Genomic DNA, 24,664 nt, shown 5'->3' with positions numbered 1-24,664 from the left:
GGGCTACATCTTAATACAATTCACTGTGAGCCGCTTCTCCCCTTCCTCTCTCATTTACATTCATGCCGCCCCCCACTACTCCTCCCATTTGCAATCGGGCAGCCCCCCTAAAAATGCGCAACCCACCTCCCATTTGCGCGTGCGAGGCAATTTTCTGGCAATTGCTTACACAGGAGTATGCCGTTACTTTTAACTTTTTTTGCGGCTGGTTCCTGAGAGTGAGGGTGGCTTCCATTTCCTCTCCTCCGCTGGAGCCGCAGTTATCAGGGGAGGCAGCCAGACTGTCTTCCCCCCACCCCGCAGCTGATTTCACAGGCCGCCAAGTTCCTCAGCCGATGCAATAGGGTATTAGCAAAAGCAACTGGAAGCCAGAAGGCGGAGCCAGAAAGCACATGACGCAGCCGCTTTCCCCGAACCGATTGCAGCCATAGTGGATCTTTGCCCTCCCGGTTATATATCCCGCCTTGGTGGGTGGTAGCCGCTCCTTCTGCGGGACCGAGTGCCTCTGTCGCAGCGCGTTGTAAGGTTTGCGGGGATTCATTCACGCGTGGGTCTTGCTGCCGACGTTCCGGGCAGGGCTTTGGGGCGGGGAGGCTTTGCCGCTCTGGGGTGCGGAGAGGGGGGGGGCAGGAGCTGCCGCTTTCAAACTCACATTTTCTCCATGGAAAAATTTCACCGAGTGGCCCCGCTGCTCGAGTGACCCCCCCCCCCCGTGTTTGTGATACTGTGTGAACGGTTATTGCCCGGGCTACGTGGAAACCCTTCACAGGCGCCGCAGCCATGTTGTGTGTACGTGAAGAGGGCCGCGGTTTATAACAGTCCTGTGCCGAGCGCGGCTCTCGCTCCGACACCAACGGCTGGGCGCTAAAGCAGCCTTGCTGCCCGCCCCCGATTTCCCCTCCCCCACCCGTGGCGCTTTTCTTGCCACTTCCCCGCGTCGGTTAGTGGCTCCCTGCAGAGCCCGGCCCCTTCCACGGCGGCAGCGCGGCGCTGCTGAGTTTCACCCTGTGAGCTTGGCTGCCTTCCGGGGTGGGGGGAGGGGAGCTGCCGCCATTTTAGACCAGGGGCTGCGTGTGGCCTCTCGGCCGTACTGAGCCGCCGCAGTAGCCACCAACTGATTGGCCGCGCGGGCGAGGGGCGGGGTTATTTCCCTGACGTCACAATCCCGCAGCTCGGCAACCAGCTATTTATAACCCTGCCCAGAAGCCGCCCGCCTGTGGAGGGAGAAGAGCAGTTGGGGCTGGGTCCGGAGACAGGCCGGGTGATACTTTAAACAAAAAAAATAAAACAAAGGGGGAGGGGGGAAAAGCGCGAGCGGCGAGGCGGCCGTTACTGGGGGGTAGTCTGACGCCCTCTGCCTTCGTTGTCTAGCGACCGAGCCTTCCGCCTGCCGAGTTTGTTTTTTTTCCTCCGCGAGCCCCTGTGAGCGCGTGGGCAAGATGGACCCTCTCCGCAGCGAGGAGACCGAGGGCGAGATTCCCGGCCTGGGTGAGTATCCGCTGGCCAGCGCGCGCCGCGGGTTCCAGAACCTTCCGAGGCGCGGCCTCGCGGGGATCGGCCCAGCCGCGGGGCCGCGCAGGCCCGGAAGTGGCGGGTTGGGGGCCCTGGACGCCGCGGCCTTCTCCTTCTCCCCCCCTCCCGGCCTCGTGGCGCACGAAAGAGCGGGGCAGCCCGCTGGGGAACGTGCCCCCCGTGCAGAGCGACCCCCCCAGGGCGGTCTGGGGCAGCCCCCGCTCCCGATTGCGGCGGATGGGCCCCGATCTCGGCGCTAGGCCCGTGTCGCGGCCCACAGGCCGCCGCGGTAATGGAGCGCGGCTCCCGCTGCGGCCTAGGCCGTGCCTGGAATCGGGGATGTGCAAAAGCCGCCTCACTCCCCCCGCGCTTCTACCCGCCTGTGGAAATGCCTGGCTCCCAAGCTGAGCCTTAGCCCCGCACTTGGGGATTGTTTCGGGTGTAATCGGGAGCCCTAGATAAGAGTAAAGCCAGAGTCGCAGGTCTCCTGGGTTGTGTCCGCCCATGCGGGAAATGGCGGGGGGTGGTGGTAAAGAGGCCCGTACAGTTCAGCTGTCTTTGTTATCCCTTCTCGCGGTTATTTTCTGCATTTTTAGAAGAGTGCTGGTCGTTTAACACGCCTGCCATTATTCAGTATACTTTATGCTTTAAAAATAGTCAGTCGCATTTGCTTGCGTGTCAGTATAGAAGGCTACATGTTTAAGAGTTCATTGTGGTTGAAATATTAATTCCAGTCATTAGTTCGGGTATGTAGTTAGTCATTAGCATAAATATTGTGAAACATTGACTCCATAATGCAGAAACTAACTGCAGAAGTTTGCGGCACCCCTAACCCTTGTTGCTTAAAGTGGTGAAATATGCCAATTGTGAAATCTTGGGTTTTTAATGGCTTTCTAGTTTCTGGGTTGTCAGCCATTGGGACTTAGTTAACTTTTCTCCCCCTGACTGGTAACACTCCAGCTTGAACTCAGCTTGGTGCTCTGCTGTTGCCCATCTCTGGTTCAACGGTATAGCACACTGGCTGGTTTCTTAAGCAACTTAGCATGCCCTGAGATTCTAGCTTCCCCTTAAATGCAGTTGATTGTCTGACTGGAAGACAGGCTGGAACCCTAGTAAAATTACAGAGGAGGCTCTGAACCATTGTTCAGAGTTTCTTGAGTGGTGGGATGGAAACATACTGGAAGTGACTGCTTCAGCAGCAGTCCTTCTGTACCTCCTACCAGTAAATAGGAGATACTGTGCTGGGGGTGGGTGGATGGCCGGGAATTGTGCATCAGGCTATGTTTATACCAGGGGTTCTCAAACTCTATTTGCACCCCAACGCCTTCTGACAACAAAAATTATTACATGGGAGGGGAGGACCAAAACCTGAGCCCACTCCAGCCCTGCTGCCTCAGGTGGGGTGCCTGTAACCTGAGCCCCACCACCTAGGGCTGAAGCCCTTGGGATTCAGCTTCTACCCCAGGCCCCAACAAGGCTAAAGCCAGTAGCTTTGGGATCCACAGTTTGAGAACTGCTGGTCTACACTAAGGACCTTACAACAGCAGAGCTGTCCCGCTGTAAGGTCTCCTATGTACCCACTCTGTGCCAAGGTGAGAGAGCTGGCCTGGTTAAACCAGCCCCCATTAGTGGCGGTTGGACATGGCACTTTTCTCAGTGAAAGGTTGGGTATCTTCCCCCCCAAGCTTACTGGCAAAAGTGCTATCTAGACCAAGCCTTAGTCCTATCTGCCCGAACACGACCTTAACTTTTGTGTGGCATGACAATAAGGCATTTGCAAAAGCAGTGCATTAATTTGTCTGTTACAAGAGACATCTATTTGCAGCTTAAAACATGTAAAAAGCCATGTTGGTGTAAAAAGTTTGAGGATCAAACAGACTTATGATTGATGGGTGAGTTAGGGGGAAAAGGAAAATGGTCAGATGCAGAATCAGGGCTAAAGTTAACAAAGCCTAAATAGCATCCAACATCAGGAGTTTCATAGTAATATTACACCATTAAATACATTTAATTTAGTTACGTACAACAGTCCAGGCTTTGGGTTTCCTACAAGATTTCTTTAAAATTTCAGACAGTCTGATCATTCTTATTAATCTTTAAACATTAAGAATTCAAAAAGCTTTGACCTGTTAAACAAGAAATCTATATGATTGAAGTGTTTCAAAAGAAATCTTGTAACAGTTTGTAACAAGAACAAAACTTGTTACTGTGAAAGCTTCCACAGTAGCTCTGCCTATACATGCACCCTTGACTTTAAATGCCCCTCTCTATTTGGCTTTATCATAGGATTTTAAATTGGTATTTGAGTGGATTTCCATGAAGTCTATTCCAAATGAGTAACAATAATGCCCTCCTGGTTCTACCAGAGGAGGAGCAGGATGTGTGTTTGAGGGAGAGGGGAAAATCCAGTCTTTAGCATGCTGGATAGAGTAAGTATTGGGGCTTTCAGGTAGCTATACAGAAAGACTGGAGAGATATATTTAAAATGAGAAATGGGCTTCACTTTAGGGGGAGGAGAGTAGAATATGAAATTAAAGTAGCTCTTAAACTATAGGAAGAGGAGGGGAAAAAATGGGATATGGTATAGGATTCTTGTCTAACATGCAAGGTTATTGTAGTAGATGGGTATCACCACAATAGTTAAGTATCTTTTTGTAAGATCCTAGTGGAGACAGGCTAAGCAACTATAATGTTGATTGTGCCTAGCTATCTTAGTAAAAACTACAGGGAGCTTGTTACCTTTGGGGGGAAAAAACAATTGGCAGTGAAGATGAAGCCTTATGGGTGCAAGTTGCTCACTTGGTCAAGAGGTTCCTCAGTCATATCTCCACTAAGGCACCCTCCCCCCCCCCCCAAAAAAAAAACCAAACCCCAACACCCCCCAATTTTAATAATCCTGTGTAGGGGAATCATCTCAGTTTAAAGTAAGGGACTAGGAGGTGAGGGAACATCTGGTATTGATGATAAATCTAGTATGACTTCTGCTATTGGTTTGCTGTGTAGCCTTAAGCAAATCACTTGGGCCTTATCTAGAGTAGGGCCAAAAAAAACCCATTAAACTAGCTCTGGCTACCTGGTAAAGGTAGTAGAATGTGTAGACAGTGGTGTCAGTCACATTAAATTAACTCAGTTGGGCTAGGTTGATGGGAAGGAGAATGCATTTTTCCTCCTAGTCAATGCCATAGGGTCCAACTTTATGGTGCTTAATATCCAGGTTTCCACTGAAGTCACCTAGAGTTGTTGTGCCCTTAGACTAGAAAGGTTATCTCAGTCCGTTTCTTCCCCCCCCCCTCCCCACACACACACAGGGTAATGCCTGGATCTTCAGACAGCTAGTTAAGTGTTTATAATGCTATCTGATAAGCAATATCTAACAGAGTGGTGCGCACTAAAGAGTCACAGCCCTTGTATAGAGGAGACCCGAACTGATCCTATTTCTTGGGTTTGTTTGGTTTTTTTCTTCTACCCAGTATCTGCTTAAATGAAACTAGAAGGTAATAACAAGGGAACAAATGCTGACAATCCCAAGTGTTTAACTATTTATTGTAGCATCTAGGGACCCCAGTCCTGTTGTGGTAGTCTTTGTATGGTACTACTGTAATCAGACAGTTCCTGCACTGAAGGTCTTGCACTAGAGACAAGAAAAGGGGGTGCATGGTATGGAGTTCACTATAAAACTTAATCACCATTGTCAAGGTTTCTGTAGGCCTTGTGGCAAAAGGGAGTCTTGAGGACAGTGGTAGCTTGTAGGCATGTGACTTTTCCCATCCCTTTACAGGTAGTGTACAGTTTTAATGCCAACACTTTTTATCCCTAAAACATAGACTGAAACTTAAGTCATAACACACATTGAGCTTTAAACATTGTCCCCAAAGCAGATTATCAACACTTGAAACCAAAGAGACTGCAATTTTTAAAGTACAGTTTTACATTTTTAAAAAAATAAAAAGAACCAACCGTTTAGGCTGACAAGTCTTGGTTGCTTGCTTCCTGCTTGAGCCATTTCCTTTAACAAGACTCTCAATGCTTACTGTAGCTCTTCAGTACTTTTGCTTAATCTCATCATTTTTAAAGTCGTCTTTAACATCTAAAACAGGCACCTCTTTTGGGGTTGTCAAAATCCACCCTACAAAATAGAGAAGTCCATATCATACTCTTAGCAGAATATAAACTTCTATTTAAACTTTGTAGCCCTTCTGGTTGTGAAGGTCCTTGTTCAGGTATGACCTGTCATACAGTCTGCAGCTAGACTTAAACAATAGTAAGAAAAGGCATGAATTGTCGCATTTTTTTCTGTTAGATGTTAATGCTGATCCTGATGACCTAGCTAGCGAAAGATCTTTAATTCAGTCGCAAGGAATGACTTCTGTGGATGCAGGTATGTACTGGTCACTCTGCATTCTGACAATAGTACTCTCTATTTTAAAAGGGCTTATATCACTAGGGAAAACTTATTTTCAATCTCTTCTATGGAAACTCTTTCTGTGGAACACTTGTCAGCACTCTATCCTAATTTTGGGAGAAAGTGGGAGAGTTCTTGAAATGCTGATACCTTCTGTCTTCCCTTGATAGCTAAGTGGATTAGTGTATATAGTAAGATGCACTTGTAAAGCTTTCTTTGACAAGTTGCCCACAGGCTAGCAATATTTTAAACCTGTAGAGCTTGTACTTTACCTTTGGAACTGACTGTAGCAGGTTGTTAATAACTAGCTTCTCTCTTGTTCTTCTCTACTCTTTCCCCCTCCCCCAAACAGGAAACAGATTCAAAGTACCATAGTAGAAAACCTGAATCAGAATTCTAACTTGCTTTTGAAGACTAAGTCTTCCTCAGTAAACTAATACAGGGAACTTGTGTTCCCTCATCATTCCAAACCTGAGCAGGCAGACTAAGCATTCTCCAAATTCCACAATATAGAATGCACTCCCTTCTGCTGAAATATTTAGGTCATGAGTTCCACCCTGTATTAAGTTACACTTGGGAGTGTAGATGTTATAACTAGTGCAGTCTTGATGTGTTCTTGCAGGATTTAAGTGATAGGAATTATTGCTGTTCTACTCTGAAATGACTTTCTGGTTTCAGCTGAAAAGGAGTTCTGAGTGCTAACCTATCAGAAGCATCCAGCAAATACATGTCATGGCAGCAATTTCTGCAAAAAAGACAAGGACTTCAGCCAGTAGCCAAGGATTTAAGCATATACCGTATACTGTCCCCCCCTCCCCCCCCAAAAAAAGTGGATTTCAAGCTTCAATACAGAAAAATGTAACAAACTTACAGCTAGACACACTTCTAAAACTTTAGCTGCCAAATAAATAAAACTAAAGACTCTAGAAATCATTAGGGAAATCTGGGTACTTTTTGCAGAGCTCACACCTCAATCTACAGTGAAAGCTCTTGTATGGGATAAATCCTGCAGAGGCTTGATGGCTGGCTCCCCAACTGCTTATCTTGAAACTAGGATTAATCTTTAAACGCCAGTTCAAATATTATCAGGTGGCCTTAGTTTAAATGTGATCAGAGGTTCTCACCCATATGATAACTAGAATTTGCTTGGTAAGCAACTATCTGATCAGCCAGCCATTATGGAAGGGAGCAGCAGTGGAGAATTGGACTTCTGAGAAGGCTCAAAATCTTAATTCAGATTACAACTTTTAAATTTGCAGCCTTTCAATTAGCTGAAGGCTCCACACCTCACTGAGTAAGCACATTAGCTAGATGTTAATGCTGCAGAGTGAAATAGTTAAAGTTGACACTTAAATGGGCTGTAAGCTAAAGTTGAAAGTTTCATTTGGATGAATATGGCACTTAATGCCTTATGGTACAGATTTTTGACTAGGTAACTACTGCAGCTAAGGTGCTGAGGCTGATGGCTGTCTTTGCTTCCAGAAATGAGGGGATCTTTTTCTCTGAGCTGAGAATCTTTCACTCCCATTTAGGCCTCTAACTTTTCAAGTGAAGTGTTATTTAAGGAAATGAAACCAAAATGCCAAAGGGAGACCCTGAATCCAGAAATTCTCAGAGTAGACTTCAAAACATGTGTAAATTGGGGAAAACTTACCAAAAAACCCTCCATTGACTTATTTGGGATTAATATTGATGGGAGCTGTAGTGTATGTAGACATGGCTGAACACTTAAAATAGCTGAAAGCAAGACAAGTTGCTAAGTGCAACTCTTCCCAGCAGAACTGTTTTTTAGTTGCGGTCAGTCCCATGCTAAATTTAAGTTTCAATTAATGTCAGTACTATCTCTGGGACTTCTAGAGTAAAATGACTTCAGCCACTTAAGTAGCCACCATGTCCCTTTACAGGAGAAAGTCTTAACTTGATTGTCATTTCATGAAGCCACATTTGATGTTTATAGTGGAGGTTTTCCAAATACTCCAGCTCAGTTCCTTGCTCCTCTTCTGTCTCTTATCTGCAGCTTTTCCAGCATTTCTGCAAGAGTAAACAAAAAAATATGTCTCAAACAACATTCATCATGTTTCACACTAAACATCTTGGCATAATAGCTCAAGCATGCACGCTTCAGTTAAGCAATGCATTGATAACTTACAAATTTTTCTTAAGTCTCAACAGATTATTGAAATGTCAAGCCATAGTTTAACAGCTGTCCTTACTTGCAGTACTAATGCATTAGATGTTTAAAACTACATTTTTCATCTGTTCACCATTTAGGCGCTTCCTTTTTGCTAGCAGGCTTCCTTTTTTTATTTTTGTTTGCAGTGTTTGTCTCGCTAATATCCTGGGACCATGTGACTGATACCTCTTTTTGAACCAACTTCTGTTGGTGAAAGAGACAAGCTTTTGCGCTCACAGAGCTCTTCAGGTCTGGAGAAGCTACTCAGTGTCACATAGTTAAATACAAGTTTGTTTAGCATAAGGAGTTAACATGTTATAAGAGCCTACTCAAGGTGAAGTGCACAGTTAACAAACCTGCAGTCCTAGGACAAAGGAAGGATAGTGGGTCATACATGGTTGTAATGAGCCATAAATCCAGTATCTTTGAGTCCATGATTTCTAGTGTCTAACAGTTAAGAATTTAAGCTCCCAGGCTTGTCCTTTGAAGGCTTTTTATTCTCATGCACTAAGACATAAATACTGTAGGAACATCTGGTGTTTGAAGACCATCCAAATTAGAAACCCAAATATTTTTTTCCATTGTCCTCCATCTTACATGGTTGAGATATCTAATATGTAAATCGATTTCTCAAGCAGTCTATCCTGAACATATGACTGTCAGGTTTAACTTATTTTAGACTGGCCCTGACTAGTCTATATACAACGATTTTATATTTCCCCCTCTTGGTATTGCCTCCCCCCCCCCCCCCCCTTAAAAACCACCTGAGTGAATGGTTTGAGAACCCACTTTAAGTGCATGTTTCTTCACCAAAATGGATTTATAGAGATGTATAAAACTATAGGGTTTTTTATTTTGTTGCATACTACACCTAGCAACCGTAAGTTTTCTATGACAGTCCATGGTCCTTAGCAACAGTGGTGAATATAGAATTTGCTGACATCGGAATTGCAGTTCAGAAAAGAGAATTTTGGTTAGAATTAATTAGTCTGTGTGAAAGAACTGGAGACTAGCTGCTGTCTGCAAGTATGCAGTGGTGGTCTGTCCTGATGCTTGCTTAGTTTTATTTTCTAAATCGAGTTTGATAAGTGTACAAGTAGGAGTGTAAAGTACAGTATAATAGGATAGTGTCCTATATTCTCCTCTAGAAGTTAAGATTCATGTAACATGTTATGAATACTAACTTTCAGAATGCTGTTTGCTTAGTCTTTCAAATTAATTAAAACCCTACCACCTGATGTCAGAGTTTCAAAACCACATGTTTTCATGAGCAAGAGTAGTTCAAGTTGTGTGGAATTTTGTTGAAATTGGCACAGGCTTCCAATTAGTTTTAGACTAATTTGTGTCCCTATCTCGCTGTAGTCCCTCAAGGTCCATGTCAAGGAGTCACTTCAGTATTAAAATTAACTACTGGACCCCATAAATGCTCCAAACAAGCACTTGTGCAGTCGTCCATGTACAACACATTTTCCTGCTCTAACTCTTGAGGATGGAATGTCTTCAGACAAGAGCTAAGAATTTTCTTTAAGCAAATGGTCAGTTTCTGCAGAAAACATTGGATAGCAAAAATCCCTGGGAAGACTGCATAGGCTTAGTGCCACATGCAGGGTCACAAGAAACGAGTCATATTAGTGGTGATGGACTTAGATATTTTAGATACACTGTGCAGATGAAGTAATGGTCTCAGAGCAATGATATGACAACCTGTTTTTTCCCCAAAAGCAAATTAAAATTTCATCATTTCCATCTACTTAATTTCAGGGTGGGGATACCCCTTCCCGGGGAAGATTGAGAAAGGTATGTGGCCACATCTATTTTAGTGTTTAATTTTCATGAAATAAAATCTGATCTACCTCTAGCCATTAATTTAATGTCAGGGGTAGGGGAGACAAAGCATAATACTAAAATGTTGAGACTATCCTGGTGTTTCTCAAATATTGAAACTCTGTTCACACCCATTTCACAGCCCTTATGTTACATTTACTAACACTTAATCTATGTGCTGAACCCAAAACAAATTGAGTTCAGTTTCTATCTGATCTTGTATAGTAAAAATACCTAAAATTACTACATGGTTGCCTGATGTGTAATAACTTAAATAGCCCTGAGTGAAAGGAAATATGTAGGTCAGACTGTATTAGATGAGCTTGACTATTTTATATTTCCTGTTTTACAAGAAATGGCAATCAATTCAAGTTTTTCTGGTTCAGAAACATCTGGAAATGGTTATTTATTGCATGATATTGATGAGCAATTGTACCTCAGTTGTAGTTCAGAGGTAGATAAAGCCACTCAACTCTGTCTGATTCAAACTGGTGCATAAACCACGTAGGCCAATCTTAATAAATAGCTCACTCTGTTTCATTGATGTTTCCAGACTCAGATTGGAAGCAAACACATGCCTACAACAGAAAACTCATTTTATAATCCAATGTTAGGAGGGGCAGAAATTTACAAACTGCTTGGAAAAAGCTTTCTAAAAAAATTAGAATAGAATGATTGAGAGCACAGGTTTTCAGGTGGACAACTGTTAGAAATGCATCCTATAACTACTACCTGAGATTGTCTACACGTGAAACTAAGTTTATATCCTACCATAAGAGTTAAGCATAGTAGCTATTCCCAAATAAATACATATGTAGAGAAGCCCTTATGGTGTTACATAGTACTGCATAATTGGGTAAAAATGCTTGCTGCTATTTTTTTTGCTAGTCTTTAGGAAGCAGCATATTGCTCCTCTTAGTTGCAAGTATGATGAAGTGTACTAGTCTTGCTTTTTATCAACATTCATTACTCATTAGGTTGTTTACACAGCACAGGTTCATTGGGCCTTTCACACTTTAGTTTGTCTGCAAAAGCTCCCTGGCAAGAAAAGGCTTTTACAGTTCACAACTAAATTCAGCAGACTCTAAATTGGTCAATGGGATCAGAAAGAGAGAATAGATTAGGCATATGATTTATTGCTATTATTGGTTTGTCTGTGAGGAAGCTATTGACAAATAAGCTAGAGCAGTGGTTTCCTCCACTCTTGAGACACTGTAGGTCGTGGTGGTGGTGGGAAATTTCTAAGAGGAGTATTCTCTGTAATTTTTTTTTTTTTTAACATTCTTGTTTGAGGAGACTGGTAAGAATCTGTGGGTTTGTTTCCCCCTTAATTAGGAAGTGTTCTGGACACTATCTGCTTAACCTGATTTATTTCAGCTGCCTTGTGTGAGAACTAAGAATTTACAGTTGTTTCTGTAACATGCCATTATTTCAGCATTTATGGCATCTCTTTGTAATAAGTAAAAAACCCAGATCCCCCTCCCTCAGAACATTCACTGGGTGGGTGGGTACACAGGTGCATTCTGCAGCCTTGAAACTGCACTTTCCTTTGAATGGATAACTTTTCACTGCACCCTGAAACTTCTGCTTTGGGAAAAGGCAATGGTTACTTTCTTTCCCTGGTTTTAGAGGCTTTTAAACGACAGCTAGCATCTAAGATAGAACTCATGTGATACTGTTAGCTGCAAACCTATTTAACCAGGGATGTTAGTCTCCTTTGTTCTTGTTTAGCAAAATTTGGTGGATTTTCTCTTAAGTTTTAAACATTATCAGAAATGTCTATGAATAAATAAGCAGACCAAACAGGAATTGGTTCTAAAATGCCTGAGGTTGTTAAAACTGTACTTAAAAGTTCACGAATCTGGAAATCGGAGTCTGCCTTGCTGTTGTACATTTTAATTGTCTTGTCTGCAACTTTAAGTCTTACAAATCTGTTTACTGATAGGTATATGAAATGTTTCTAATCAGAATCTCTGATTAATTTGTATCCTCCCATTAGTATGTTACTGTCTATAATGTTTTCCACTACACAAGTGCCACTAAAACAACTCCTTTGAAGCAATTAAATGACATATGCAGCACTTGCTTTGAATAGTGAAATTTTTACAAGTGCTGGGAAATGCTCATTTTCATAGGGGTGTTAGGAAGTGCTTGGAAGGCAGTGTGTTAATATGTGGAGCAGGGATTAAAAGCTGTGGAAGGCGTTTATCTCTGCCTTTGTAGGGACTGTTCCCTTGCATGCAAAAGGAATATAGTATCCGTAGCACTTCAGTTCACAAAACAGTAAATTTAGGCTGCCTTATTTACAATGTCAGTAGGTGGAGCTGGAATGGTGCTGAACCCAGACTTTAGCTACATTTGCAGCTAAGAACTGTGTTGCCACCATTTTAGAAACCATGTCTTAAAAATGGAGGTGGGGCTAAGATGCTGCCAACACTGCATTCTTTCTTAAGAGCTGGGGGTGGGGGGGAAGAGAACACACAATTGCTATGCATGTGATAGGTGGAGTCTGGGAAAACTTGTAGTTGAGATCAAGCATTATCTGCAAGATTAGGAGAGCTAAGTACAGAAGGACTGAGGAGCCAGAGTCTGCCGGCTCCTGCCAGCTGGGGTCCTGGCCATCAGCCTGCTGCTGGCATAGGTTTCTGTTCACCCAGGCAGGCAGGGGGCTGAGTGGGGCCGGTGGCCAGGACCCCAGCTGGCAGCAGTGTGCCAGTAAAATTCGGCCCCTGCAATAATAGATTCTCCCCCCCCCCCCCCCAAAAAAAAGTCTAGTGTAGCCACCGTCCTAGATACATGTGCTTGTCTGGTGTGACTGGGGGTTCACTCTTGTCACCTGATTCTCTTTTGGGAAACTCAGGGTGAAATCTAGAGTTCTCCTGAATGAGCTGGGCAGAGTAATAGGTACTCTGTGCTCTGGTGGCTTTGACCCATGTCTCTTGGTCACTCTCCTCCGAACAAGCGAGACTGCAGTTAGTGAAGCGAGCAGGCTCTTTCCCGGGGGGTGGGGAACTCTAGAGCCCACCGATGAGTGCCCCCCTCCCCTATGCTGCGCTCCCCACCTGGCGGGGTTCAGAGACGCTCAGCTCCGCCTGCCGCTTGTGTTGGGCAGGTGAGGCTCAGGGAATGGCCGGCCTGTAGGGGCAGTGGGGGGATAGGGCCCGCGCCCAGCGCAGGGACCGTGGCTGCGGGGCCGCGTGTACCACGACAGAAGCGGTTGGGGTTATTCAGGGTCGCTGTGTGGAAAACTGCGCAGGCTGGGTCCATGGGCCGCGCGGGGTTGAGGGCCCTGGTTTTGTTTCGCGCAGAGAGGAAACGCATGCGCGTACGGGCCGACCGGGGGCGCGAGTAGGACAGGGGAGCATCCGTAGTTGGCTCGCAAGGGAGGGGGGGGTTCAGCCATGCACGTATTGCGAATGCGCAGTACGGTCTGTTTATGCGCATGCGCCGCAGGCCTCCTTCCCAGCCACGGCGCCGCGCAGTTTACAAACGGATAGTGAGCGGCGCGTGCTGCCCCCAAGTCTCTGCTGGCTGCTGTCCTCTAGCCACCCCGACCCTCCCGGCAGGGAGCGGGAAGAGCGCGCGCTGTGCCGCGCAGGGGGCTCCGGGCTGCCCCGGGGCGGTGGCTTGGACCTGGGTTCTTTGTGCGGCGGCAGAGCCCGGCCCAACGGAAGGGGGAGCCCGCGCCGCCATTTCCTCGCGCGCCCTCGCCACAACCTCATCCGCTTGCTGCTGCCGGACGGGGACTAGGCCATCTCCGGACAGCCTCCGGCTCGGACCATGTGTGCGTGTGGGGGGGGAGCTCGGTTACGTCGGAGCGGGCTGCGCGCGCGTGGGGAGGGGTAGTTAGGCACTGCACCGGGGGGAGTGGGGAGTGCAGGCCCGGGACCGTGGGGGGGCGGGGGGGGCGGAGTGACCCGCGTTTGGGCGGCCGCGGGGCGCTTTCCCCGCCTCAATGTGTTGTCTCCCCGCAGCGACGGAAGGCGAATCGGAGCCGAGTCTTGCTTCCAGCATGATGCTGAACACGGAGGGCGGCGAGGGCTTCGTGGTGAAGGTGCGCGGGCTGCCTTGGTCCTGCTCCGCCGAGGAGGTGCAGAGATTCTTCTCCGGTACGTGTGCGAGCGGAGTGGAGCTGCCGCCCGGTGGCTGCTCGCATGGGGGAGGGGCGGGGTTCGTGTGACTTGTCCCTCAGGCTCTTCTGGTGCGCCCACGTGCGAGCCAGGAAAGCCGGGCAATCAGCTTTGGAGATAGCAGAGGAGGTGATAAAGCAAAGAGAGGCCCTGTGGGGAGTCACTGCACCGTTCCGGAGCAGCGCTTCTGTAAGATAAGGGCAATGGGGGAGATCAGTATAGAGTACCCTCCCTACTAAAACTAAGTTGCTTTTTTGAAGTATTTATTTAATTGCTTACTGTAATTACTATATATTGGATGCTTAAACTGAACAAATAGCTAGCCCTTTTGTACTTTAATATTCATTATAAGAGTTGGTTTGCAATGTGGTTTAGTGTTTGCTTGAAGGAGTGAACTCCTTACTCTTCTGCTTAACTGAGCAGATTTTAAGTCCCATATTGCAACTGGTTAACTCTTGGTTTACCAGACTTCAGATTGCTTATCCCATCTGAAAAAAATCATTCTTGCCATCTCAAACAAGACTTTGAGTATTTTCAAGTAAAATTAAAAAACCCAACAATATGGTGGTCTTTGGAGGTCTGTAAGAAGGATGTAGCCTGGATTCTTTCACCACTCAAAATTTATCTTGGGTAGCAACTGCCTTCTGTTCAAGATATGCTGACAGAACATGATGGATTTCAGTCTTGCTGGTAAATTTAAAAGAATACTACGAATATTAAATTCAGTTAAACAAAGAAAGAAAACCAGCATCTTCTATTATGGTAGATGATATGTATTTAGGATTAAACTGGTATACTTCCAGGAATAAAAGATACAAATCACTGCTGTTGAACAATTGGTGTTCTGGGTTTCTCTCCTAGAATGCAAAATTCAAAATGGAGCTTCAGGTATCCGTTTCATCTATACAAGAGAAGGCAGACCAAGTGGAGAAGCTTTTGTTGAACTTGAAACGGAAGATGATGTGAAATTGGCACTGAAGAAAGACAGAGAAACAATGGGACACAGATATGTTGAAGGTTTGACTTAATTGGCCTAGTAATTGATTACGTTTGTATTGACTTTCACTTTTTTGTAACTTGTGGTGTTTAAATGCATGTAAGTTGATTTTAAGTGAATTTAGTTTATACCAGTTGACTAGCTTCTCAAATGGCAAATGACTTAAAATGGGTTATGCTGCATTCCAAAATTCATTAATTCTAAGTGCCTCTTACAGTTTTCAAGTCAAACAACGTTGAAATGGATTGGGTTCTGAAGCATACTGGTCCTAACAGCCCTGATACTGCTAATGATGGTTTTGTACGTCTTAGAGGACTCCCATTTGGCTGTAGCAAAGAAGAAATTGTACAGTTCTTTTCAGGTATGTGGGGTATAAGTATTAGCTGTAGTGTTATGGATCAGTGTGAATCACAGTGGCACTGAGCTCTTGCCCATTAATGCTTTCAACAGGCCAAACTGTGCCACAGTTAGTGTGTTAGACTATATTGATCTCTGATGTGTGCAAATAAATCCTAAATTTAATCTATTTGGGCTAATAGCTTAATCGACCTAAGTTAAATTATAGGTTATCTAGATCATACTTACACAAGTTTGTTTTACTTAGCATCATAGAAAAATCAAGTTTTTTGTACTTCAGATTGAAAATTAAAGTGGATACTTAAAAATTGGAGGATAATTCCTACTTACCATTTTAGCCATTCCACACATGCTGCTCAGTCGAGCACATAAAAATGGTTGAGCCTTTTTATTGCTGGACTGGGTGAAATGGGTGGAATTTTTAAAGGTGGCAAGACTAATGTTAGGCTTAAAATCTCTGAACTCAAGTATTGACCTACATGACTTGTAGAGTCAAATATTGTACAATAATTTTGTCGTTAAATGCAGAGTAGTTGTGGTACAAAACTTCTTCAATTTTGTTTCATTTACACTAAATGAGTATTTTATGAACTTTGTATAGGGTTTAAGACTGAATTGTAAAGATTTAAAATGACTTGATTTGAACTTGATTTCAAACTCTTGCCAATTTGTATCTAATGTTTACTTCCTGTTTTGGGAATTGGAATGATATCTACAAATGCATACAATCAAATCTTGACTGGGCCTAAACATGTCTCTCTTAAAGCAGAAAGTATCAACTTCTAAATGTGACTTATGCTTAAGTTATAAACCTGAATATTAGAATGTATAACAAAATAAATCGAAAGAACTTTGAAACATTGTTATAGGATTAGCAAGGACTTTTTTCATTTTTAATGTAGACTGAAAACCGATGACTATTCTGATTAGAATGCAACTAAATTGTTTTGTGTATTTTGGCAAAGTGATGTATTGAACTACCCTTTTTTAAAGCAAATAAATGCACTATCACTGTGTTCATGTGGTTAATAACTTATGAGCAGTGGTGATAGAAATTGTATACATGTACCTAATATGCAAAGTGCTGCTTTCAGTTTAGCAATTAACACTTCTGAAATAATTCATGGATTTCTCTTAGTGAAGCAGTACTCTACAAATATTAATACTGAATTTAGTGAGATTTAAAATGTTTACATAAGAGTATCATTGTCTTACATGAATGTTACTTTTAGTAAATACTAAGATGCTGTGTAAAGCTATTTTTATTGTTTTTGTGACTTAAGTTGTGTGAATTTCAACAGACTGAAAAATTCTGTAAAGTATTCTTAAGAGTCTCTAACTTGTCATCTTCTTAACACACCCTGCACTAAATAAATGAAAATTGATTTTACTGCTACAAAGTAAAAGCTTTTTTTGTGCACAGCAGGATGGGTTAAGAATGTAAACTGAATGGTATGTAATCATGAAGCTTCATGTTGACATGCTTTCTGCTAGAATGCTAATCTAGAACTAGCATACCATTCACTTACAAGTATTAACTTTCTGGTGTATTTAAAGCTATAAGAAAAATTCATGACTGGGCTTGTGATGTTAATATTGCCCCCTACTGGGGTTATTTGTCCTTGGGTTGAAGGGTTGGAAATCGTGCCAAATGGGATAACATTGCCGGTGGACTTCCAGGGGAGGAGTACGGGGGAGGCCTTCGTGCAGTTTGCTTCACAGGAAATAGCTGAAAAGGCTCTAAAGAAACACAAGGAGAGAATAGGGCACAGGTGGGGATGGATGGTTGGTTGGATACGTCACTTTTCTTATGGTAAATTCTAATTAAATCCATATTCTCTCTTCTTAAAGGACTGATCCGTAAACCATTAAAACTTAGTCTAGTATTTTGGTCCCTAACTTAAGTAAAAGTATTGTTACAACCTTGTTTCATGTGTACATAGTGCACACTTAGTAAAACTTATTCAGACTACAATACAAAATTGGAAAATTAAGTTAAATACCAAATGTTAAGAGTAAATTCAAACTGTAAAATTGATAGCTTAAAAACTGACGGAAGTTGAGAGATTATGGCTTTAAACGTCTCAAGTAGCACCAATGTCTCTAGCTGTAAAGACACACATAGTACCTTATTACCATAAGAAAATGTGATAATTTCTAAACTTGTTTTTATAAGTTGAAATGTAACAAATTTTCTTATTGTATTTAATCTTCAATGTAATAAGCATAGCTTTCAAGAAATTGTCACAAAGGGTTTTTTATTCTATTTTACTTGTGACTATTTTTCATTGAAGCATGCACTTTTTCCTATGCTGAACTACTGAAGCATAGGGTGGGTTGACTAGCACATGCAAAGCTTTTTTTTGTAGACTTCTGATGGGTTAAAATCTTGGTGGAGACTAGGTTTTTAACCCTCAATATATATTGCCACATGAGCAAAATGTGAAAGTGCTGAGTTGAGTGGACTTATCTCCCTCCTTCTTTTTTTTTTTTTTTTTTTTTAACTGACATGATTAAATTTAAACTGTGGGGGGCGGGGACTTAACTTGCTCCCCCACCCTTAAGGTTGGGATACTGTGAAGTATGAGGAGCCTATAAACCCTTCAGTAATTGTAATTTCTTGAAAATACACTATTTTGAAAGTAAAATAGTATTTGACTAGAATTTGTCATTGCCTGTATAATATAAAGAAATCTGGCTTAAAATAGACTGCCAGTTTCAAGGCTATGACTAGAATGTCTTGTTCTAGTATGTTTTATACTGATTTAATATTCCTATGTGGGGAATTAAAGATTGACTGTCTGTCTTATGTGGAAAACATCCTAGGTATATTGAAATCTTCAAGAGTAGTCGAGCAGAAGTGCGTACTCATTATGATCCTCCCCGCAAATTACTGGCCATGCAGAGGCCTGGTCCCTATGACAGGCCTGGTGTTGGAAGGGGCTATAATAGTCTTGGTAGAGGAAGTGGTTTTGAAAGAATGAGACGTGGAGCTTATGGTGGAGGTACGTATCATAAGACTTTCATTTATTTTAAAACCATAATTACGTTGCATGTTGTACTGCTTCATACCTATTGGTGCATAGATAAAAATTCATGGAAAAATCAAACTGAAGCTAAACTTCTGCTTCTAGAAATAATTTCATAGTATTTAACATACTAATTTCTGTCGTTTAGGAAAAGCATTTTAATATGTATTCTATCTGTTTTACAGGTTATGGAGGCTATGACGACTACAATGGATATAGTGATGGCTATGGCTTTGGTTCTGATAGATTTGGCCGAGGTGAGACTTCTTTAATGGGGGTGGTAAACAATTTTTAATACATGTAAAAGCTAACTTTCAATACATCTGAAAGATCTAGAATGGACTCTTCTCTCCACAGGCATGTCTGACCACAGATACGGAGACGCAAGTTCTACTTTCCAAAGCACAACTGGTCACTGCGTACACATGAGAGGATTACCTTACAGAGCTACGGAGAACGACATTTATAATGTGAGTTCAAATACTTTTGTGCAACAAGTACATTCTCCTAAATCTGCAACAGTATTTTGCCAGATGAAGACAGTCTTATGTAATATTTTTTTACCTAGTTCTTCTCACCTCTGAACCCTGTAAGAGTCCACATTGAAATTGGACCAGATGGCAGAGTGACTGGAGAGGCAGATGTTGAGTTTGCTACTCATGAGGATGCTGTGGCCGCCATGTCCAAAGACAAAGCAAATATGCGTAAGTTTGACTAGTTTTAAGAAAAAAACTATGGGCCTCTATCTTAAAATCAATGACCAAAATATGGTCTGACCAAAAGTTAAAACATACCTGCCTGAAAGCTTGTTTTTTTAAAAAAAATGGCTTCTCTTCTGTTTTCTAACATGGTAGAATAGTAGTTACCCGAGACAAGACTGTCAGATGGATTGAAGTCATAACTATAACATGTAACAGATTTGAATCGTTCACATCCTCCATTGGAGTGACCTCACAGTGAGACAGATTGGATATGGATTCTGTAGGAATTAGTTAATCTAATGTCAAATTTCCCTTAGACTACTGGGCTGTCTTAAATTGAAATGAGGCACTGTTTGTATCACACGTAGGGTTAATGTCCAGTACGTTTCAATGCTCTGTTAAACATGCTTTTCCTTTCAGAACACAGATATGTAGAACTCTTCTTGAATTCTACAGCAGGAGGAAGTGGTGGTGCATATGGCAGCCAAATGATGGGAGCAATGGGTATGTGTGACTAGTCTAACTGCATTTTTATTCCAACACTTCATATTTAACAAAGCTGGCTAATTTTATACAGCTCCTGCTTATTCTATGCCTGGCATAAAAACTGAAATTCAACATTCTGTCTTAATCACACAGTCAAGGAATCGGAAGGGGTAGTTCAAGATTGGAACACTAGCACATTGCCAGGTATATAAACTTTTTGGGAATACATTCAAACATTTAATGAGGTTAAGTAAATTGTGCTGAATGTGAAGAGTGTGGTGATATGACTGCTTTCTAGGAGTGTGTGATGTTGCACAAATGACATGGGAGATGCAAGTCATCCTTGTCCTGTTTTTGTTTTGGTTCCTCTTCTTCCCTTCTCCCCTCCCCCCCAGGAGTTGATAGAGGGTGTATCAAACTTTAAACTTACTGACACTTTATCTCATGAGTAAAGTCTCTTTGGAAACAGGGAGCAACAAAGCTCCACTCTAAAACTTGAAAAATCAATGCTAAAATGTTACAGCAAGCCTAAAATTATCAAATTAAAATATGAAATGTCCATTCTAAGTTAAACTAAAACCGGTTACTGCTATTCAGAAACAGTTTTCCCCTAGATGGCCATAGAAACTTTGACATGCAGAAGTAGATACTCCTCTTGAAATTTACTTTACTGGTCTCTTAGGATAAGAGCTTAAAGTGGTGGTTGATTTCTATATCTGTTCTGTGGTGGTGGGGTGTGTGTGTGTGTAATATGGATGATGCTTGTACAGCACCTTGATTGTGGAATGAGATTGAACACTGTAATGCTTTGTTGCTTAAAAGCAAACTTCATAATTTCAACTGTAAAGTTTTTTGCAGAGGTATTGTACTCTAGTAGATCGTGCTCTTCAAAGGTAGCTTGAATAAGTTAATTGAGAACTTAGCTTATTTTACAAGATTAGTTTTAGTTGTTGCTGACTCAATAACTTACCAAGTTCTTGTACAATTATGGAAACTTTCCCATGTGGTGCATGCAAATTCAGGATGGGAACAAGCCTCAGACTATCTGGAGGATTGACATTCCAAATGTTCTGGTATTGACTTCCCCCCATGCCTCCTCTGAAAGCACATGTGCTGTTGTGGAGGACATCAGAGGTCTCTCAGTTGGCTTACCTAACAATTTTTCAAAAATTGCATTATGGATTTTTACTATGCACTAAAAGTCAGAAAGTAAATTTCTCCATTGCACTTCTGAATAGTGGGCATTTGGGGGTGGGGATGTAAAATCTAGCATCCCATTTAAAGTTTCTTGTCACTTGTAGCTGAGTGGAATATTTAAACGTCTTAAATCCTCAGACTTATTGCAGTGAGTGAACTGATGCTCTTCTGGTGAAATAGGGTAGGGCACAATATGACTTTCCTATTTTTAAGTTAGGCTGAAAAAAACAAATTAAGTACTGTTAGAATCAGAAGCACGAGTACAAATACCTTGCTCTTGGCCACTTGCACTAGTGAGAAACCAGAAAAAATATCTAATCAGAATGGTATCTAAATAGATGATATGCATGTCACCATGAGGGCTAATATCTGTTAGGAATTTCATAATTAGGCAGTATGTAGATCTGTTTGGAGGATTTTTGGCAGTCAAGGTGTTAACATTCATTTCCTTAACTTGAAAGGAAACCAATCCACTTATGGTGCTAATCAGCAGCTGAGTGGGGGTTATGGAGCTGGCTATGGCACTCAAAGCAGCATGAGTGGATATGGTAAGTATTTATTTATTTATTTTAAAGCCTTAAGTGGGCATCTGATGCATCCAAAGAAGTGAGCTGTAGCTCACGAAAGCTCATACTGAAATAAATTTGTTAGTCTCTAAGGGTGCCACAAGTACTCCTGTTCTTATTCCTACAAAGAGATCCTTGCACATAATGCGCTGTCCAGCTGTAAGGACAGAGGAGGTAGGCTATTGGGCAGCACTACCTTAAAATAGTGCTCCATTGTTGGCATACATTTTCAAAGTGAGTCTCAGTGCCAGTATTAGGGGAAATTTGCTTTCCAAGATGAAATCTTCTGAAATGTGAAGAAGCTGGGAAATTGCATTTTTCTGCTTATGTAGATACACTACAGAAACTAAGTAAATCCACACTTTACAACAAGTACAAGCTTATGGCTTGTCTTCTGCTCTCTCGCAGGTATAAATTGGGAGTAACTTCATTGCAGTTACTAGTTATATCAGTGTGAAAAGGAAACCAGTCTTGCTGTTTTCCAAAATAAAAGCAGTATGTACTAGAACTGTAGTGTCTGGACTTAGTCTTATTTCATTGAAAGATCTGGGAAACTCTTGCAGGTCTTTTTTGGTAAAGACAGCACCAACGTTCATTTAAATATCTGGAAGGTTTGTCCTTTTTAATAGCATCGGAGCATGTGCAAGGTGGTGGGTGGATCCTGAGTCTCAAGAAGTGAGCACTTGAGGATAAAAGGGGTGGAGTTGAATCTCACCCCCAAACTTGTACTGGCAATAAGCCGGAACACTTCATTTACTGGCTTGATTGTTTTTTCCAGGTAATCAGAGCGCAATGAACAGTAGCTACTACAGCAGTGGGAACCGTGCATCCATGGGAGTGAATGGAATGGGCGGGATGTCCAACATGTCCAATATGAGTGCTGGCTGGGGAATGTAACTGACTTTTGGTCAACCTTTTTTTAAAAAAACAAAACAAAACAAAAAACTAAGTTTAACAGTTTTGCAATACAAGCTTGTGATTTATGCTTTACTGTAAGTGAAATCAGGATTATTTTAAAACTTCAGGTTCAGTATTTTTGAACACATGGAAGAAATAAACATTCACTTAGGATGTAATAACCAAGTTGAGTAAAGACTATAACTGTTAAACAATTTTCAGCTTTTTCTCAAGTTAGTTTTGTTGTAGGAGCGTATTTAAGCAGTAAGCGTATTTAGGTTAAAGCTGTTTCAATTATGTTAAATGTTGCACTTACACCATATTACATCCAACACTGTTCTGAATGCATGTTGAAAAACATGCTTTTTTGTAAACTGAAATATAGGAGCTGTGTCTGCAATTCAAAGTGAACATTTGGCATGTTAGTTCTAGTTTATTTCTTTTAATATCCTGTAAGGCACGTTTAAGCTTTTTTTTTTTAAGTTAATGGGGAAACATGTTGATGTGATACAGCTACTTTAGGATTTTGGTCTTGGTGTTCGTATAAAATTCTGAGGCCTTGATTTAATCTTTCATTGTATGGTGATTTCCTTTTTAGGTGTATTGCGCTAAGTGAAACTTGTTAAATAAATCTTCCTTTTAAAAACTACTCTCTCCACTTAATAATCCATGTTCAACATCCTTTGTAACTACAAGGTGGGGGACGGGACAGTGAGTGGGAAGTTGTAATAAAATTTGCGTGTGTGTGTGCAAGAATGTTAATATCATAACATCCACCCAGTAGCATAAATACTGTACTTACTATCCTGTTTGTCCTAGTTCTAATGTTGAGTGCTGCATGAGCTGTCAAAAGTAATGAGACTTTAAATTACAATATAGCATTCCTAACCTGAAAAGTGGTGGTCCACTTGTACTGCACTCCTGGGGAAAAAACTTGTTTCTGGCAAGTGACTCTATTCCTATCTCCTAGAACTGGAAAGGTCATTAAGTCCAGCTCCCTGCCTTCACCAGCAGGACCAAGTACTGATTTTTGCCTCAGATCCCTAAGTGGCCCCCTCCAGGATTGAATTCACAACCCTGGGTTTAGCAGGCCAATGCTTCCCCCCCCACCTCTAAACAGTCTGAACATGTACATGAAAAGCAACACAGCATCAGACTAGGGACTGCTATATCGCACCTTGCCATACTCCCTTACCACCAACAGGGAATGGAATTGGAGGGCTTTTCCTGTAACAGCAACCAGTTCAGCTCCAAGAGTATGCCTTCAAACCTTATTTGGGATGGCTTGGTTTTCTAATCATACCCACTTACCACACACCCTTATGCCTCCCTGCATGATACCCTCAGTCTTTCCCTCTTGCACCCTCCACTGGCTCTATTTCCTGCTTGCTTTCACTGTGCTATCTCCCCACCTCTACCTGTTACTCTTTAATCCTGCCTGCCCCATTCTCTTACCAGCATAGCTAGGTTCCCGATCCACATCTGAACCACCTTCCACCCATCCTACCATTCCTTCCCACTGCTGGCTCTGGAATAACTGCTCTAAAAAACAACTCAACTACTTGTGAACTCTTTTATTGCACCAGTTCTGGCTCAAAGAACTGGATCTGACCCTGCCTCTGCCCTCTTAGGCCTGGTCTACACTGGGGGGGGGGGTCGAACTAGACTTGAAGTACCCTAGTTCGACTGACTTACCCGTCCAGACGCGGCGGTGTCGAACTCCGCGGCTCCAAGGTCGACGCCGCCGTTCGCGGTGGAGTTCCGGAGTCGACCGGAGCGCACAGGGAGTTTGAATTATCGCGTCTTGATTAGACGCGATAGTTCGAACTGCGAGAAGTCGAACTCACCGTGTTGACCCGGATGGTGAGTATAGACCTACCCTTAAAGTATGTCTATACAAGGAGCTGGGGTGGTGGTGATAGACATACTGTGAGCTTGATGAGAGCTAGTGTGCTAAAAATAGTGTAGCTGTAGTGGCACAAGCTGGCCATGCCAAGTGCCTACAGGGTCCAGGTGGGTTTGTAGTTGGTATGGGTAGCCTGTGCCACCACAGCTATGCTTTTTAGCACTCTTGTTTGAGAGTTAGCATGAGTATATCTACATGAATCAGGAATCTCACCGTTAACAGTAAAAGCAGCAGAGTCCTGTGGCACCTTATAGACTAACAGATGTATTGCTCATGCTCCAATACGTCTGTAAGGTGCCACAGGACTTCTTTCTGCGTTTACAGATCCAGACTAACAGGGCTACCCCCTCTGATACCTTTAACAGTGCAGACCTAACTTTAAGGACGCATCTATCCTCATACTACCTAGTCTAGATGAGACCATAGGAGTAGTGGTCAGCTCCTTTCCTGCTGCTTCCAACTCCCCTTTGAACAGCACTCTTGTCCC

The 24,664-nt window shown here is 42.7% G+C and overlaps 1 protein-coding gene across 9 annotated transcripts; it reads left to right on the top strand.

Annotated features, from left to right (window-relative positions):
* The first annotated feature begins 381 nt into the window (after positions 1–381).
* HNRNPH1 (heterogeneous nuclear ribonucleoprotein H1) lies at positions 382–22,920 on the top strand. 9 transcript variants are annotated; one of them, XM_045026922.1, is made up of 16 exons: positions 382–520; positions 1,372–1,488; positions 5,813–5,890; positions 9,849–9,884; positions 13,886–14,020; positions 14,903–15,058; positions 15,256–15,399; positions 17,029–17,167; positions 18,222–18,400; positions 18,610–18,681; positions 18,782–18,894; positions 18,993–19,128; positions 19,546–19,629; positions 19,765–19,815; positions 21,270–21,356; positions 22,153–22,920. In XM_045026922.1, exons 2-16 carry the CDS (start codon positions 1,440–1,442, stop codon positions 22,269–22,271), a joined length of 1,578 nt encoding a protein of 525 aa, XP_044882857.1. In that variant the 5' UTR covers positions 382–520; positions 1,372–1,439; the 3' UTR covers positions 22,272–22,920. The 9 variants fall into 9 exon arrangements, with proteins under 9 accessions (XP_044882857.1, XP_044882856.1, XP_044882853.1 ...); XM_045026921.1 differs by having other exon boundaries at positions 18,761–18,894; XM_045026918.1 differs by having other exon boundaries at positions 18,755–18,894.
* The last annotated feature ends 1,744 nt before the right edge of the window (positions 22,921–24,664 follow it).

The sequence above is a fragment of the Mauremys mutica genome, chromosome 8 (genome assembly GCF_020497125.1).
Source record: "Mauremys mutica isolate MM-2020 ecotype Southern chromosome 8, ASM2049712v1, whole genome shotgun sequence".
NCBI lineage: Eukaryota > Metazoa > Chordata > Testudines > Geoemydidae > Mauremys > Mauremys mutica.
Note: the sequence above shows the minus strand (reverse complement) of the source record. Positions and strands in the feature narration are given on the sequence as shown.

What these genes read in the sequence shown, in the direction of transcription:
- HNRNPH1 (XM_045026918.1), top strand. Translation starts at nt 1,440, where the DNA reads ATGGACCCTCTCCGCAGCGAGGAGACCGAGGGCGAGATTCCCGGCCTG. An exon ending in GGTGCAGAGATTCTTCTCCG is followed by an intron (nt 14,021 to 14,902) that starts GTACGTGTGCGA and finishes TTTCTCTCCTAG; the next exon opens with AATGCAAAATTCAAAATGGA. An exon ending in CAAAGACAAAGCAAATATGC is followed by an intron (nt 19,129 to 19,545) that starts GTAAGTTTGACT and finishes TTTTCCTTTCAG; the next exon opens with AACACAGATATGTAGAACTC.